Raw genomic sequence first — 20040 nt, forward strand, 5'->3', positions numbered from 1 at the left:
GGCTTTCTGAGTAAAATTAATACTTAGTTATGAAATAATTATCGTTATACTAAAGTTATTCATTAAATTATATAAATAAAGTTAAAACAATTATTATAAAATTTTTGTATTATCTGTGATAAAAAAATTAATATTGTCGCTGTCAAGTCATTTGATTTAAAAATTGTCTGAATCTGTGAAATTGTGTTTTGAGAAGAAGAGATAATTTCAAGATGGTAAATGAATTCAAAATTTATTAATTAATCCTTAACTGTAACAAGTCCAATTCATGACGGTTATATTTTTCGATATGTAAACTAGGCTTTTGTAGTTATATTAACAGGTTTATGTCTGAGCTAATTACTTAAAATATTATTTAAAGTTTGGTACCGAACAATTCGAAATAAATGTAATAAATTCTATATTTATTGTTTTATATATTAGTAGGCATCAATTTAATATTAACACTGATCAATTAATTATAAAATAAATAAATTTTTGTTTACTTTCTTGAAAATACACCGGACACCGGCCATCTGAATCTTTTTATTACAATTGGAACCTTTATATTCCCTATAGCAAATAATTAAATTGAATTTGAGCTATTATTTTGCGTAAACTCTATAAAGAAAATGATTTTCTTTAGTATTTTTCCTTTTTATTATATTCAAATAGGTTATGTTAGTCATAAATAAAACGCAAATGGTTATTATTACAAAAATTTTTCGACCATTATTTGCTAATTTTATAGCAAAATTCAAGGCACAAAATCTTTTAAAAGTAAACTAAAATAATTTGTGAAAATTATTTTCAAGAAATTTTGCTGTTTAGTAATATTTATTAGTCGTCGCTATGTGACGAAACTGGCTTCGACCTGTAGTTCAGTAACTGTTAACACTTAGCACTAGTGAAAATATCGAATTAATATAAACCAATCAACTCATGGTACAATCCCAACATAAATAATGAGAAACATATGTTGCAATAGTATATAAGGAACAATTTATAGATGTTTGATAGTAACAGTTTTGTAAAGCCTTATTTATCATATTTCATCATCATTCCAAGGTCTAATTGACCTTCTCTTCACTTAAAGTGCTACATGACTACATAACATTTCATGTTTAATTTTTGAAGACATTAGTCTTGTTAAAGATATGATATTGCTTATATGATGTACAGGAAGAACCAAAAAAGGGTATCAATAAATATGAGTGATTGTGATTTTCCAGCAACCACAGATCCTAGTGCTGAGGGAGGGGACGGACCAGTCTCAGGGGAAACCGCAGCTAATTTCCAACATTAACGCTTGCCAGATTGTTGTGGATGCTGTAAGTACCTGATATCTTAGATAAAGATAAAATATTTAATTCTATTTTTGTGTCTACTTTGCTTTGCATGGTTTTATAGTTGTGGAAGAAATATAAAGAAACTTGACAACAATATATCTTTTGATAGTTTAACAACAATTTTATATATGTACACTTTATCAGATATAGGCTAATTGAAATCAAAATAATCAAGCAACATCACAGCCAAGGATTTTGGCTTACATGACATTTAGATACCCATTTATTGAATAACTAGCTGATACCGCAAATGTTGTTTTCCAAAACAAAATTAAAGTTTTTAATTAACAAATAAAAATAAGGGTTGATCGTAGAGGGGTGTAAATTTAGGGTTGTATGTATTTTTGTATGCTGTATCATAATAAAATAAAAACCAAAATTATTATCTAAAAAAAAACTTGGGCGGACCACCCTTATCACTTAGGAGTATGGAAAATAGACAGTAGCCGATTTCAAGGACCTACTGAATACGAAATATAAAATTTGGTAAAAATCGGTGAAGCCATTTCGGAGAAGTATGGTATCTAACATTGTGACATGGAAATTTTATATATTAGATAAGCCTTTGCCATCAATTTACATTTAATATGCACTTTGAATTTTGCAAATGGTAGTCCAATAAAGTTTTGCTAAAATTTATTAAAAAATCTTTTACCATTTATTAAAAATGATTGAGACTTTTTGCAGTCGAAACTTTAATACAGTTTTTCACAGTTCCTTGTAAATACACTGTGAACTCCTCCATTTTTTAAAAATTTTATTGTTATTATTGGTAATGTACAAAATATTATTATAAATATATTGTGAGGTCAGAGTAAGATAATGATTTTTGAAAGATATTGATTTTTGAATAATTTTCTCAAAAAGACCTCATAGTCCTGAGCTGAAAAAAGTTCCGATGGCTTTCTTTTTTTTTTAAATATAAGAATTACTATGATAATACTCAAACAGCTGTACCATGTTACATTTACATAGTGGAATCCTTATAACCTGGATTAAAGACTCAAGTGTGAACATCAACTTTCTGGAACTGCTTTCCAAAGCATTGTAGTGGATCAGCCTGGGTGGAAATAATTTGTGTTGATATTGACTATAATATAAGTTCATCAGGGCGAATAAAGGTTGCAGGAATACAGGTTGATTTGTTACCATACTAGTGTGTTTGCTTCCCCTCGCTATATACAATACACCTATCCCCCGATTTACACGGTAGATATGTTCCTGAGAAAAATGTGTAAATGGAAAGTTAAAAATTTTCAAGTCAAAACCGTGTAAATCGAAAAGCTTGCAGAAAATGCATAATTTTGCTATTGACAAGTTAAAATATTTAACATATTACGGAAAACCTGTGTTTTTTTTTTATTTATAACAATCTAAATTATGCACTTACTTGTAATTTACGAATATGGAAAATTAAATCTTTCTGAAACTGAATTTTAATTTTATGTGAAGAAATACAGACACAGTGTGCATGTGCAGCAAGTCAGCACATAAGGTCAAGATTCCCCGTGAAATGTGTACACAGCACAGGTGTTTAATCATAGTAGCATTTAGTAGAGTGCTATAAAAACAAAAAAAACCTTATTTGAAAAACCGTGTAAAAGCGAAAATGTGTAAAACAAGTACCGTGTATATCAGGGGATAGGTGTATAGTATAGTAGTAGTAGCTTTAAGTCCATTGCTGCTAGTTGAAATACTTTAGTGGGTGGATCAGCAGCTTAAATATATCATTAAAAATATGGTTAGGTGGGTGAGGAGTTCCGACGGTGAGATGGACAGGTTCTCGCACGTTACATCCCTGGAAAGTTATGATAGTTGTCTATATCACATATTAATTATTTGTACCTGTCTTAGATTGTATATGTGGAGGCTCTGGAGAGTGAAGAACCCTGGAACGGGTGAAATTTGATCTGTACAGTCGCTTTTTCCATTTCATATCAAGAGAGCTCTAGATACCATATATGTTAAAATTGTTTTGATAAATTACTTTTGTATTACCAGGTTCGCACAACTCTTGGCCCGCGTGGCATGGACAAGCTGATTGTAGACCACAACGGCAAATCTGTAATATCCAATGATGGCGCTACCATCATGAAAGTAAGTTTGTTATATAAATCCTTCTTTATTACCATATGTTGCCGATGATTAAAACAAACGGATCCAATTACTGAATGTCTGTGTGGATCATGATAGTAGACATGAGGCAACAGATAAATATATTTCTCATTTAATGCTGAACATGAGTTGATCACCATGTTTTAATTTCCAAAGCAGTCATTTCATATATCTAAATCAGAGTTCCCCACTTTTTTGTGTCGTAGACCCCTTGCCATGTTTTTCCGTGTTGTGTAGACCCCCTACTTACCTGATATTGATTTCCTGTAAATTTCTAACTGTAGTGAAGTCTAGTGTTAAAAACTTAAAGTAAAAACACATGTTGACACACATGAATAAACGTATTTGTCCTACATTCGAATTTATAGAGTGACGAATTGAACAAGTCAGGGCAAGGTAGCAAAGCTCTGAGACTGCGACTCTTAGGTTTTTACAAGTTCAAAATGTATTGCGACCACAAAGCAAATACCAACATCCTACAACTTACACAATTTTATAAACATATATAATATTTTTTTTACTTCATAGGTACTTTTATAAATAATGTAAATGTTTTGATATTATAAGATAGTATGATGTAAGTAAATAGGTACTATCAGTGTATGTGTTGAGATCCACTATCGTGTACCCCCATTTTCATTTCATGGACCCACAAATTTTTTTTCACTGACATAGACCCCTTGCAGGTTGTCATAGACCCATAGGGGTCGATATAGACCACTTTGGGAATCACTGGTCTAAATTATAATCTTTAACACATATGATACCTGGTGATAAATATTGCACATCGACACTTGGGAAGAGACAATCGGCTAATTTCGGCTTCATAGAGCGTTATCTCTGTCGCACGAAATACGACTGACAAAACGTCACACAGGTAGTGTGGGACAGATATAGTGCTCTACGAAGCCGAAATTAGCCGATTGTCTCTTCCCAAAGGTCCATGTGCTTTGTTTATCACTGGGTACTGTATGCCATGGAGGGCGTATACGACCCCCCTCCCCCTGCACTGTCCGTTCAGGCCATTTGCAATTCCCATTTAAAAATAAAGGATTCTTAAACAAATGAAATGTAGGCTCAAATACAGATAACTTCACATCTCATATGCCTGTATGTAATGCAGTATTGAAAAAGTAATGCATATGTCTTAAATGACTTTTTTAATTTTTAAAGCGTAGGTCGTATATGCCCCATGTGGCTTGAATGGAAGATCTACAAAAATTGCCATGGCATGGAACATGTTAAGTTTCCTTGTTTCCTCCTTCAAACATATTACGTTTCAACATACTTCGGAAAGTCTAGCTGAACATGTCTGGTCCAGATATTGAAAGATGGAATGTATGTAAATTCAAATTGAACTAACTGTAAAACATAATTAAGTTTCTTTGGTAATTACCTGAAATGTGACATAAAATTCCAGGCCTTTATGTAAATATGAAAGAAGAATTATCTAAATTTGTTATCTCCAACATTGTGTATGATGGGTTAGCCTTACTCAAGCCATTCCAACTCTTCGAGAAATCCCAGCAGAACCTAGATTTCGTAAACACAATCTGTTTTTATATATTGTTGCTTCCAGCCAGTTACATTAACATATATTTCTCATAGATGTCATCTAGGGTAGCAGTATGTATAAGTTCAGGGTATTTAGCTGTACTGCAGGAAGAGCACCTTCCAGTTTTACGTATAAGTTAGAGGAGGCAGGTCTATAATAGCAGGGCAGCGGTTGGTGCTGTTTTTAAGTATCTATCGCCCACATTTTCCTCTGGAGTCTTTGGAGTATTTGCACCACCATATTACTGCTCCATATGTGACCAGAAGGCGGATGACTGTTTTTTACAACCACAGGATAATGATAATATAGTACAGGCCCCGCTACATATAATTTTTCTGCAGTGCCAAAGAACGTTACATGCCTTCTCGATTCTCTTTGTAAGGTGTGAGTTCCAGTTAGTCATATCCATGTCACCACCACTGAGTTTTGATATCAGATTTGAAATAGGTCTAGCTGGAAGCATCCTAAATTTTATTTCTTTGGAAGACATAACAAAGGTGACCTAAACCCAAATGCCAAATTGATAATATATATTGTTTTGTAGTTTGCAACACATTTGGCGATATTTATATGTAAACTATATTCTAATTGTTTTAGCTTCTGGATATTGTGCACCCAGCAGCCAAGACCCTGGTGGACATTGCCAAGTCTCAAGATGCAGAGGTAACTTATCAGTTGTTACTAGATGGAATATCACACTGCCTTACTGACAGTAGATTTAGATAGTGCAAAGGAAAATACAAATTATGCACAGACAGAAAATATATACTGATATAGTAGGTAACAGGTTTGATTCCTGGGGTACATACAATCTTATATAATTCATATAGAGAAAAAAATCAGTCGTAAACAAGATTCCAGAGGATGGGCAGCAGTATCCTCTGTATACCATAATACCACACTGCGATTGCCAGTTCAGCTAAAAAGCATGGTGATTATAGTAACCCCCCCATAGATCTTGATGACAAAAGTGAAAATATCATTTGGTTCTGCCCAAACCATTTTGAAGGTTTTGTATCTCCACACGTCAAGTCTAGATTGATCGATGGCATGATGATGGGAACCTTTTTTTACTTGAATTTTTTTGATTAAATTGAATTGAAGGCTGTATCGGATAAAGATAACAATGGCAACAGTGTGTTTTATCGAACATGAATCATTTTGAAAGAATTTATATTTTGTTAATAAATTCATCTTACTTTTTGATCAATGTATTATATATATTACACATGATTATAACAACGGATCCAATTTCCTAATTTTTTTGAGGAGAATTTTTAAGATGATGGTCTTTTCCCTATCATACGTGATCACTTGTGAGAGTGTACAAAATATTCACCACCACATTCATGTTCAGGTGGGAGATGGAACCACATCCGTGGTTATCCTTGCCGGTGAACTCTTGAAGCGGTTGAAGCCTTTTGTGGAAGATGGTAAGTGTTATACATTTTAAAACTCTCTTTCAGTTGCTTGCCTCTAGTTGAACAATAATTATGGTCATAGGCATTATATACTCTGTTCACATTCCTCAACCATCTCTCACGGAGACACCTCACACAAGTTCAGGTTTGAACCTAAAGCAGCATTTCCCAACCTTCTTTGTACCATCTGCCACATTGAAATTCTTGTGTCCTCCCTATGTTACACATCTTAGTTTTATATTAAAACGAAAGGGTTAATATATGTATGTATAAGTAAAAGCAGGTTGCCGTTCGAAGGTCAATATATTACTCTTGGCTCTTATTTCCTTGCTTTCATATATCAGATTCTACTTTGAGTTCATGATGTCCAAACTATATATATATATATATATATATGTATAATATAAAAAAAAATATATTTTTCAGGTGTCCACCCACGAATTATCATCAAAGCTCTGAGAACAGCGTCCCGTCTCGCTATTGAAAGAGTCAAAGAGGTGTCCGTGAAGGTGGAAAGTCAGTCGCTGGAGGAACAGAGGTGAGATATTGAAGCCGAAGTCTACCCACAATTGTCCAAAGATGCTGGTTGTAGGTCTCTTCCGACCAGATTTATGGGGAATTTATTGAAGAGGCCTCCTGAAGAGTTGTTGCCGATGATTAAAACAAACGGATCCAATTACTGAATGATCATGTGGATCATGATAGTAGATATGAGGCAATAAAACAAGTTTTTATAAATAGCCATTTTAGCAAAAACATTTATGAGTATCATTCTCCTGACATTTTTGTACCGCATATGTTACTTATCTGCCATGGTCATTTACAAAAAATAAGTAAAAGATATTTAATATTCATATTGGAAGTCAATGAAGGCTTATCTCCAGCAGTGAACATCTTGTTGCATATCCTGTCAACTGCCTATAGACATATATGTCTGAACTCCCCGGGTGCATATGGCAGATCTACCCAAAGTAAAGCAGGGCTACATTATATCGAATTGCCTTCAAAATAAAAAATTTGAAATTGCTTGCTCTGTATTACAGGCCATAGGGTCATAAATAATATTTTATTTATCATTTAAAAATTTGGCGGCGAATGAAGAACGAACGAATGATGACATTTTGAATGACATTCTGAACTGTTGAAGAGGGTTCATAGCTACTCCTTACGGCAGCGCTGGCAAGGATTTTGTTAGGCTCCGAGCCATCTGTTGACAATGCGAGGAAACAGTATGAAATACGAGGGTCAAACTGAAAGTTCTTAGAAAATCAAAAACTAAGCATTCTAGCAAGTTATTAGTTTTATTATAACTTTTCAAAATAGCGTCCATTTACATCAATACATCGCTGCATTCGATGGAACCATTGAGAAAAGCACCTTGCCCACTCGGCCTTAGGGGTCTCTTCGACGGCGTTTTGAAACGCAGCCACTGCTTCTTCGGCGTCCATAAAATGTTTTCCTCGAAGTTTTTCTTTTATTTTCGGGAATAAATAAAAATCGCAGGGTGCGAGGTCGGGGCTATACGGCGGGTGACCCAGTAATTCCACGTCTGAGGTCGCCAAATAGTCGATCGTTTGCCTGGCGGTGTGCGACGAGGCATTGTCGTGATGAAGGAGGATCCTGCTGCGAGGTCGTTTCTCTCAAACTTTTTCCAAGACAAGTGGCAAACAGTTGTTAGTGTACCACTCTGCATTAACCGTTTTCTGATCCTCTAAGACAACTGTCGCGTAATGACCTGTCTTTCCGAAGAACGAGGCCACCATCTTTTTTCCAACACTTCGACCTCTCTTCACTTTAGTTGGCAACTCTTCGGAAGGAAACACCCACTGAGCAGACTGTCTTTTGGTTTCCGGATCATAACAGTAAATCCAGCTTTCGTCACCCGTTAGTATGTCGAACACAGCATTTGAGTCACCTCCGTTAAATTTTTGGATCATTTCTCGGCACCAATCAACACGGCGGAGTTTTTGGAGCCTCGGTCAAATTATGCGGTATCCAGCGGGCACAAAGCTTCCTGACCGCTAAATGTTCATGGAGGATTTTGTGCACTTGACTCATACCTATGCCTAGACTTGTCCGAATCTGCTGATAGGTCACTCTTTTGTCAGTCTCTATCATACGCCGCACAACACTGATATTGTCTTCAGTCGTCGCTGTAGAAGGCCGTCCCTCACGCAAATCATCGGTGAGATTAGTTCGACCACGTTTGAATTCATTAAACCAGTTGTAAACTGTGGCACGAGATGGGGCTTCATCGTGAAAAGCCAATCGAAGTCTATCATAACTTTCTTGTTGACTTATATGACATCGAAAGTCATAAAAAATCATTGCACGAAAATTTTCTCGGCTTAAATTCATTCTGACGTGCACAGACAATTTTCAATTCGCCGCCAAATCGTAAAGCAAATGACAAATGAATGTAATGTATACTCAATATTATTGGTAAAGAGTTCTATTTTCAAAATTTAAACTTAATTTTTTAATATAATGCTTTTAAGTAGCCAGTTCTAAAAACTTTCAGTTTGGCCCTCGTAACATATTCAGTGATTCATTTCAATGTACACCAATACCTCACTTTGCGTCGTGGTTACGTTCCAAAAAAACACGACGCAAATTGAAACGCCGCAAAGTGAATTAAGATTTTCTATAGCAAACCATGTAAAGAAAGATAGGTTCCATGGTTACGAAAATACTACTTTTTAAATGTATACTAATATAATACCAAAAATGTATAACATTAGCGAAATCCAAACACCGATCGTAAATAACTAACCGGCGTCTTATGTATCATTAGGAATGCTGTCATATACGTGTGCATATATCTAACTTTAATGCAAATGTTTTGTACTTTTGTCATATAATTTCAATAAATATGATTATTGTAAAAAATATTCGTTTCAGTGTTTTAAATTTTCGAATTGCGAACAATGGCTTCAAGAAGCTTGGCCACCCCTGCCTTTTATAAATTCATAAATATTTTTGTAAAATTGCTATCTGATCTTTTATACGTCAAAATGTGATTTTGGTGATGTTTCTGATGATCAAATATAAGTCTTATGGTGTTATTCATGAGTCTCCTGTGAAATTTTGTTGCAGAGAGCTGCTCCGCAAATGCGCCTCCACCGCTATGTCATCGAAGCTCATCCACCAACAGAAGGATCATTTCTCCAAGATTGTTGTTGATGCTGTACTTTCTCTTGATGTACCACTGCTTCCTCTCGATATGATTGGTGAGTTCTGCATTACCCTAATAGAAGTATTTTTTAGTTCTCTCAGGCATACCAGATCTAGAGTCCATAAAGTTTCTTTTGGGGGTCCATGTGCCTAGTCATGTGAGTTTGATATCCTCCTAATCCGGTATAAATTCAAGCCCTGAGTCGCCCCAAACAGATTGAGGATTGCAGTTGTTTCCACATATTTATAGTAATTAATCAATGACAGGTATCAAGAAGGTGTCTGGAGGTGCATTGGAGGACTCATTCCTGGTCTCCGGAGTAGCCTTCAAGAAGACTTTCTCGTATGCTGGCTTTGAGATGCAGCCAAAGAGCTACAGCGACTGCAAGATTGCTCTCCTCAACATTGAGTTGGAGCTGAAGGCTGAGAGAGACAATGCACAGGTGAGTTCATCGACAATCTGATGGTATCTGGAATCAATAACCTTCCATTAAATGAGTTTTATGCATTTGTATTGTGTGAGACTGAATCAAAAATGAGAGCTGCAGAAGAACCAAGGTTGGTTCATCTGAAGTGGTAGTCGGGGATCACTATGGTCACAGACGTAAGGAAGCAGGAAGTCGCTGGATATAGGCAGTGTAAGACTGGTCATCATATTGATCTTCAGAGGAGAACTATACCTTGCAGTGACCATCTATCAGATGATAAGGAGAGAGTAGAGATGTCATTTTCTCCTTCAATGACCAGACTTCTCTCTATATCTAAGGAAACTTTAATTCATTCTATCAAATTTTATTTTATATATAAATTTAATTCAAACTTGAAATTATATTTTTTTCACAAGTATCTTTTTAAGGTATTTAGTAAAAATAAAAAGATAAATCTTTTTGTTGTTATTTAATAAGAAGATATAGCATAACTAAATAAAATAGCTATGAACTTTATATATATATATCGTGCGCGTGTACGTGTGTGAATAATGGGAAGAGACCTCCTACCATTGGGGTAAAAGCCATTTAAACAGTTAAAAAGTTCTGTATAGCATTAGTATATCGGAGACTCAATATCTAGCTTTGAAATATATGTTTATATATATATGCCACAATTGTTTCACAGTTGTTGTTAATTTGTAAGGTCTATTTACCTGCAACAACCTTCAAATATGATTATAAACACGGATCCAATTACAGACCAGCTCTGTTGACAACTCAACATATGATACATACGTTAAATGTATTTATTCCTCCAAGAATTGTGATCTGCATATAACCAGGTGCTCTGCCAACAGATTCGTCTGGACAACGTGAAGGAGTACCAGAAGGTGGTCGACGCTGAATGGCAGATACTGTATGAGAAGCTGGCAGCGTTGCATGCAAGTGGGGCCAATGTGGTGCTGAGCATGCTGCCCATTGGAGATGTTGCCACTCAGTACTTTGCTGATCGGTGAGTTTTGGAATTCCTTTATTCTTTATTTCATGAAAATATAGATATTTTATTTAAACTTGATTAGATCAATGTTACAAGGTAGCGGTAGAACTAAAATCAGTTTTAGAGAATTTAATATTATTTTTTAAAAAACTTTTCTTAGCTGTAGCTATTCATTATTGATTCAGTGTCAAAAGTTTGTGTAAAAATTGACTAAAAACAATATTAACATAAGAATGAGATGGGAAGCTTGCGATCTAACGACGAGAAAGATATATATCTTTGCAAAAGATATAATCACTCTCCACAGCGCGTGTTGCTATTGTATCTCTATGTATTTATACTTAAGACTCAATTTGCGTGATGAGTTACGGCTCGTTCAGAGTTAGAAAGAGATGGGCTTATATAGCAATTTATACGTAAAAGAGAGAGACGGATAGTTATGGATGGCACATTTGTTTGTATTCAAAATGTAAATGATTTTGAAAACAACATTATGCGCGCGCGTTTATCTTTGTTGTGTTTTATTACAAACACATGAAATGCTTAATAGGAATATATCACACGTTTTATTCCGCCTCACCGAGTTCTAAGTCTGAGCTGAAAGAGCCGAAGATATAAAGGATATATGTTTAGTGTTAGCTGCCTTATTCTCTCTCTGAGTCGCACTGAGCTAAATGAGTAAAAAAATAAATAAAAGAGTGATATATATGCCAAGATTGAAAACATATAAATCACTCTTTTCTTGTCAGGGATACATTTTGCCCGTCTCTAATAAACAAGAAAGTGTAATTTCCTTGCTAGTATATAATACTATCTTCACAAAATGTGATACCACTGTAAAATATATTAAATGGCATTTTAATAGCCAGGGAAGTCTCTTTATTGTCATATTGAAAATGCTTTGCTATAATCAACCAGTCTCTTCATATATGAGGCTAGAAGATAGCATAGTTGCTGGAACTTCTTCCTGCACTTCTCCACCTAGATCAACTGTGACAGCCCAAGTTGAGGTCCACTCATTGCCCCCTATCTGGTGAAATAGAAGTATGTAGTATGTCCAAGCCGTTGCTTCTCCGAGAGTCCTTCAGCTTTGTTACTTTGAAAGAGGTCTTAGGTTGAGCTTCTTCTGCTCCATACATCCGTAAACCCTCGGAAACTGCAGAAGACATTTGGACAGCAGTTAGTCTGGGAAAAAATATTAGTTTAGGTCTTTGTCAAATATGAATTAGCTTAATTTGGTTCTAGTTTCTATCATCCTGACATTATTCTTTCATTCGTGAAGGTATGAATGAAAATATAAGTTGGGGACTCCATTTATCTTTTGTGTTAGTACGGAAAAGGACTCCAATGGTACTTTCAAAGAAGAAAGTACCTCCAGCTATAGCCAAAGCAAAAGTTGAAGTTCAATGAAGTTAGCTTTGATTGTATCTAAGTTATTAAATGCGAGCTGACCATGTTGGTGGGTTGCAGGGACATGTTCTGCGCGGGTCGCGTGCCGGCTGAGGACCTGAAGCGCACTCAGCGTGCATGTGGAGGCGCTGTTCTGAGCTCCGTGCGCGACATGAAGCCCGAAAGCCTTGGCCGCTGCCAGGAGTTCACGGAGCGGCAGGTTGGAGGAGAGCGCTATAACATCTTCACCGGTATGTATTCATCGTCTATTCTTCTATAACTTAAATTAAAAATATCTTTATTCATGTTCACATTATAAGTAGTAAGCAACCATCAGCTCGAAATGCTGATCACAGGAGTACCAAGTACCACACATTTCGTTTAACTAATATTTTAGATTTAAAATATATGGAAAGGAAGGAAGATATCTCATGGTACTTTAAAATGTTATTGATTTCTATATTTTGCAAGGAACATGGTTTACAATCAATACAGTGCTTTGGTTTGCACTCATATAGTTTCCTCAAGGTGTTGAGGAAACTTATAGGGCAGTATGATGGCGGGCGATTCCTTGGTTGGCCAGGCTCTGGAATCCCTATCACCACCGCTTCATCATATGTCTGGAAAAGAGCAGCTGGCGAGTTGTAGATGGAAACCAGTAGGAGAATAAGGTGTGGAAGAAGAATTTTCAGAACTCTGTTGGATATGTCATTAGGTCCCGGGGAGGATTTGTTTTTGAGCCCTTTTATAAGGTCTGTGACCTCTTCGGAGGAGACAGATCAGACGTTGCTAGACACAAATAACTAATTACAATTTAGTAATTGTCTTATTATCAATTATTGGTTTCCCACTGATCATTGTTTTTGGATGGATCAGTTAAAATTAAAAAACATTTAACATGACTTCTTATATAAAAATATAACACAGGATGTATTATTGTTATCATTTAAGTATTAGGGGGAAAGGTAAGGAATGTCGTTTCTGTTGATATATACAGAAAAATTGATTGATTTGTTACCGCTCCTGCATTGAACATTTGTATACTAGACCGCAAAAGGTTGACAATGAAGGTGAATATATTGTTGATTAGAAATAAAAACTTGTTAAAAATGTAGTCGTGTGAATTTAACTTAAAGCGACATTACTTTCTGGTCCTTCCAATATTTTAATGTAATTGACGGTGATTTGACGGTGGCAGTTGTGTAATTCGCATTGTTTGCTGCATACGCATTTATTAGCGGGCTGGCGGGCGGTGCACTTTGTTGCACGACTACCACTGCATGTGCGGAAGTGGCTAAATATTGGTCCTTTTCTTACTTAGGATGGACTTCCGCGAGGTAACGCCTGATCACATTAAATATTTAAAGTACATTTCTTCTCATTAGGTACAAATAAGGGTGTTCCAGATGGTGAGATAATTGTGTTCTAAAGTAGATTTGTACATATGTACATTGTAGTCAAAATATGTTTAGGTAATGTAAAACTAATTTAAAATCTAGACTTGATTTTGTAGTTATGCGATGGTTTGGTCAACGAGAGAGAATTTAGTAGTAAAATGTAACTTTATCAGTAAAAGCATTTAACTTGATGTTAAATAACTTTATTGAGCTCTTTTTTTTCTCGTGGGGAATCCTGCAATGGATACCCCTCGTAGTATTGTCGGTATTGCAGAGTAATTTAGTGTGTATTTACGTGGAACACTTCCAGACTGGTGATTTTATATGTCTGTATATTTATGAGATATTCCTAACTTTGACAGGCTGCCCGGCGGCGAAGGCCTGCACCATCGTGCTACGAGGAGGAGCTGAACAGTTCCTGGAGGAGACAGAGCGTTCGCTGCACGATGCCATCATGATTGTGCGAAGGACTATCAAGAACGACGCAGTAGTTGCAGGTAATGTTGCATATTGAACGCTTCGCAGTGAAGAATTTGTTTTCACATGCTTCCATTTTGACACTGGATGTACTTATTGTACTTGCATGATACAGTGGGCATATTATCCACATAGGATCATATATTGTGTCCACTCATGTACAGAATCTAGAATCAGATTAGATTTCCTTATAATATCAACCTTAAACTTAAACATATGCTGACTCAAAACTTGACCTGATCTTATAAGGGTCCACTGCAAACTTAGAAGATTTTTTATTATTTAGTGGTCACTTACAATCTGTAGCACGGATCATCTATTTCACTTCCTAAGCATCTTGACCACTGCCCACTGCTATTTCAACTTTGATTTCGTTGCGTCATATCGATTGCTTTGGTTTGTCTATGGACCTATCTCTGTTCTGATTTTTTATCTATGTTCCACAGGCATTAGAGTCTATGACTTTGTTTTAGCAATCTCTTTTGATATTTCTTAATTTTTCTTGCTGGCGTTTCTGTTATGTTCTGTATTTATTGTATCTTAAACTGTTTTCTAATTAAAATCTAATGTTCTTAAATCTTCAGTCTTGGTTGTTTTTCACGATGCCCTAACAATGTCCAGTTCTTAATGTGGCAAAGATTGAGGAATGTTTGAGAAGCCTTGGTTTGGACAGCTATAAACAATTTCATCAGATTGTAAGGCTGCCGAGTTTTTACATCTATTAGACGGATGCTACCACTAGGGGACCTGGATTTCAACATTCCCACCCAAGGGCATCCGAGAGGAATTATAAAAAATTTAAATGTCTACAATGTAATAGGTTAACATAGGCCTTTCTAAGTACAGTATTAAAATGTTGATGGTATTGCAGGTGGCGGTGCTATAGACATGGAGGTATCGAAGCACCTGCGGGAGTACTCGAAAGGCGTGGCGGGCAAGGAGCAACTGCTGCTCGCTGCTGCGGCACGCGCTTACGAAGCAATTCCGCGACAGCTGGCTGACAATGCAGGCCTGGACGCCACCAGCTTACTCAACAAGCTGCGACAAAGACATCACGCTGGTGAGTTCATAACACACTACTCGCTGTCATAGACGTATCAGACCTGGGAGTGACTTATCTCTTCAACCTGCTGAAGATCAGGTCTAAGAGTGAACAATATTCTGGAAGGAGCTTCCAAAGCAATATTGATATGATTATTCTAAACTTGAGTGGAGTCTGGTCGATGAAAGTGAACTTTATTGTAGTGCAGAAATGCAATACTGAACCATATGCAGGCTCCATACACAGCTCGTCTCTCTATAATATGGTGCACTTCGCAAACTCATGGTGAAGCTATGGAAGTGACCTGGTCACAACCGATCTATATATAGTTAATATATGTATGTAAGGGCAATATATACACTTTTAGAAGAATAGAGCTCTTATTTCTAGATTTTGAAAAGTTATGTTACTATGATGTATTAAAGGAGAGGTAAGAGAATGCAAATTATTGGGGGAGGGGGGAGTAAAGAGAAGTCAATAGGAAGATATTAGAAAGAATGAGAAAGAAGCATAATAATAATTAAATTCAAATAAAAATGATTAATTACATAAATAGTACATGTTTTATCATAGAAGGGGAGGAGGGGAGATCCTGGAAAACGGTCATAAATAAAGAGGGGATGCTACAATGTAAATGACTACATAGAAAATAGACATAGGAATGAAGTGTTTGTTGTGTTGTCCGAAGTCTCAAAAATAGTGTAAATTTCAGAGATGATGTAAATTGTGGTGGTGAAATAAGTCATCAAGTGGTTATGTGGTATTACAGGCGACGTGTGGTACGGCATCGACATCCAGAAGGAGGACATTGCGGACAACTATGCCAACTGCGTGTGGGAGCCAGCTGTCGTTAAGATCAACGCCATCACCGCCGCCAGCGAGGCCGCCATGCAGGTACAGTTCTCATTGATATCTTCTATCTTCACGATATCCACTAGTTGAATACACGCACAATAACATTTGTTTATTATATAATAAGTATATTATTTCTTCTATTACACTGATCTGTCCTTTTACAAATATTTCGCCGCATAATTTCAATCAAGGCTAGGAAATATTTATTAAAATAAAATAGAGATATGACCAAATAGATCTGGATCATTGTATATATCCACAGACATACACCCAATGCAAGGCATAAGCCCTTCCACCATACTCATCGATCCAAATATATCAATGGTGAGGCATATACCATAATCACCCCACTTGGGAGGCGTATTGGCCATCGCAGTGTGGTTTTATGGCATGCAGAGGATGTTGCTGCCCATCCTCTGGAAATTTGTGAACAGTTGCAATCGTATAAAACTAATGCACAACATGTGAAATATATAAAAATGTGTTTGGGGAATTGAAACTATAACATTTGATCGCAAGTAATAAAAGGACCAATATATAGCTACTTCCGCCAATGCAGTAGTAGTCGTGCAATAAAGTACACTACCACCGTTAAATCACTCAACACGTGTTTCACTCCGCCACGGGGCATCCTCAGGAGTAATGTTACACCGATTAGTGCCAAACACTCTGTGTTGGTAATTGTGTAATTCGCATTGTTTGCCGCATGCGCATTTATCAGCGGGCTGGCGGGCGGTGCACTTTATTGCACGACTACTGCTACATAGCGGAAGCAGCTATATATTGGTCCTTTTCTTACTTAGGATGGACTTCTGCAAAATAACGCCTGAATCCATTAGATATTTGATCGCAAGTCTCATTCCTCCACCGCTGGGCTTAATAGGTTGAAATCTTAGACCTTGTGTTCTTGTTTCAGATCCTGTCCATAGATGAGACCATAAAGAACGTGAAGAGCGAAGCGCCGCCGCAGATGCCTGGTCGTGGAATGGGTCGCCCACGTATGGGATAATTCCCACGCTCTTCCCAGTATTATAAGAAACTCACAGCTTTACACTACCCATATGGATGTGGTCACCAGCGGTCTGGGCATGCCAGGGGCTTACCGCTGGTCACTCGTTCACTGAACAGACTTGTCTGTTTTAACAGCTTATTATTAACATTGCATTACTTATTATTTCTTGGTATAACTTTAAAACTAGATAACTAAACTTGAGTTTTATTTTATTGTATTTAAGATTCAAAATGGATAATTTTAATTACATCACCATGTCAGCTGATAGGCCCTCATTGCAAGGCATGGGCACCTAAAGATCTCCACGAAGACCGGTCATGGCCTGACATCAATTTCCCGTGATATTGACTGTGGCCGGTCCACCCTAGTGGTCCCAACTCGGGAACCACTCGACCACAACGGCCAACAGTTGCACAAGTCCGTGTTCAACAGAGGCCCCGCCCTCTGCCACTTTAGACGTATATTTCCAGTTTCTTTCTACTCGAAACGAAATCATTACATATATTAGTTGTGTTATTGAGGGTAGACAGAAAACACGAATTACACGTGGCAAATGATAAGGCAGCCAAGGACTGACAGGGCACAGAGGAATATTTCAAAGTCCGATAAGATATTTACAATACCCGGCAATAAATATTGCACATCGACCTTTGGAAAGAGACAAACGGCTAATTTCGGCTTCGTAGAGCGTTGTCTCTGTCGCACGAAATACGACTGAGAAAACGTCACACAGGTTGTGAGACAGAGATAGTGTTCTACGAAGCCGAAATGAGACGATTGTCTCTTTCCAAAGGTCGATGTGCAATATTTATCGCCGGGTATAGTAACGCTTTTAGCTGCTTAAAAATAAATTACGAGTTTCTCTACCTGACGCCATCTATTGAAATATTTTGACACTAAAAATTCGAACACGTTAAATCTGAATTTACGACTACCTTCAATATGGCAAAACTATTAACGCTGTTTATTGCAAACATGCACAGCATTGTAAATGGTCAACACTTAAATTCAAGTGATCTAACAGTTTGCAGGCAAGTGAACCTGAAATTAATGTATTTCGTTCAATTTGAGGGTAGTTTGCGTTTTTGTTCTGCGACTATTTTTATGCTATGTGAGAAGTTATAGGTATCGTAATTAATTAAAATAATAAATTATATTGTACTGTATGGTGTTTTTTTGAACTACCCAACTTTTATAATTTCTGGTGGATTATGATCATTGTACACCAATACCTCGCTTTGCGTCATTTCGTTTTGCGGTTTTTTCGAAGTTGCGTCGCTGCTTAATTAGTACTAATTTTCACTGCGCGTTGTTAGATTTTCGAGGTTGCGTTGTTTTGGGTTCGAGTCTTTTTTTCTAAAAGATGGCCACACTTTTGTTTCTAATTGCGCCATGCCATCAAAACTCGAGGATTCCCTTTCTAACTAAAAATCAACGCAATTTGAGTAGTTTTATTTTCATTTTGTTTTGCTAATTTTAAGAATTCAGTTTCAATTACGTAGTAGTGTGTTGTAATGTAGTGTGTTGTGGTTTTTTTAAAAGAATAATAAATTCATATAAATTTTTACGTGATGTTTCTGGTTACAAAAAAGGTATATATTTTTCCAATTTATTTATTGGCAGAGTTATATTACTTTTGTTTTTTAAATGTTTACCTTTTTCAATTCATTCTTTTTAAAAAGTAGTATTTTCGTGACCCTGGAACCTATCTTCGATCTTTACATGGTTTGCTACAGAAAATCTTAATTCACTTTGCGGCGTTTCAATTTGCGTCGTGTTTTTTTGGAACGTAACGTCGACGCAAAGTGATGTATTGGTGTATATCAAATACAGGGTGATCGGTTATTGGTGTAAAATCTTTAAATTGGTGAATATATCGCACATTTGCTGGTTATACATGGTACACCTATATAAAAATGGCTTCCACAATAATGAAGATGGAATTTATAGGCATGTAGCATTTAAATATATACATTAATATAACGTGACATATAGTATGATTGGAAATAGGTGTGAAAGGTTTTACACATATAAACAAACATCCTGCATAGCTTTTAAAATTGATATAGACAAAGATATGGGAGGACAATACAAATGAGTGAAGGATATCATACAAATCTGTTCCAGTGGAATTGACCCTTAAATACACAGTGATCAAAAACTAACATACCACTTAAAAGTAAGTGCATATTCTTGTATATCTGCAACGTAATGTTTAACAAGTATAAAAAATATTTTCAAACAAATTCTTATCTGCTCCAGTTTGATATCTAGTTTGGTATTTAATGGAATCAGGCGTGAAGCGAAAGTTCATCCTAAGTAAAAATGACCAATATTTTGCCACTTCCGCACATGCAGTGGTAGTCGTGCAATAAAATATAAAAGTCTCTGTGTGAGTCAGTCTTTGTGTTTGGCACTAATCGGTGTAACATAACTCCTGAAGATTCCCCGTGGAGGGGTGAAACACGTGTTGAGTGATTTGGCGGTGGCGGTTGTGTGATTCGCATTGTTTGCCGCATACGCATTTATCAGCGGGCTGGCGGGCGGTGCATTTTATTGCACGACTACCACTGCATGTGCGGAAGTGGCTAAATATTGGTCCTTTTCTTACTTAGGATGGACTTTCGCAAAATAACGCCTGATTCCATTAAATATTTAATATCTAAGATTATAAGCTATATGGCTTCAGCTCTCTGCTACCACAAGACAAGTTGTAAATGTTACCAGGCATTTTTTTTACTTTCTAAAAATAAATATTTGAAATCATAGATTTTCTTTGACATTATGACATTCACAAGGTCATTATCTTGTCTTATTATGCCATTAACTTCTCTAGTTATAGAAGTT

General features: G+C 36.4%; 1 protein-coding gene across 1 annotated transcript; it reads left to right on the forward strand.

Moving 5' to 3' along the window:
- The first annotated feature begins 133 nt into the window (after nt 1–133).
- CCT7 (chaperonin containing TCP1 subunit 7) lies at nt 134–17537 on the forward strand. Its single transcript, XM_068769735.1, has 14 exons — nt 134–215; nt 1212–1310; nt 3330–3425; nt 5596–5661; nt 6356–6431; nt 6846–6957; nt 9516–9649; nt 9861–10036; nt 10882–11036; nt 12492–12661; nt 14170–14304; nt 15156–15344; nt 16096–16220; nt 17098–17537. Exons 1-14 carry the CDS (start codon nt 213–215, stop codon nt 17188–17190), a joined length of 1629 nt encoding a protein of 542 aa, XP_068625836.1. The 5' UTR covers nt 134–212; the 3' UTR covers nt 17191–17537.
- Nucleotides 17538–20040: the final 2503 nt, after the last annotated feature.

Source organism: Battus philenor, unplaced genomic scaffold, assembly GCF_028537555.1.
Source record: "Battus philenor isolate CCGP_79_NKW_IND1 unplaced genomic scaffold, ilBatPhil1.0.hap1 SCAF_29, whole genome shotgun sequence".
Lineage (NCBI taxonomy): Eukaryota > Metazoa > Arthropoda > Insecta > Lepidoptera > Papilionidae > Battus > Battus philenor.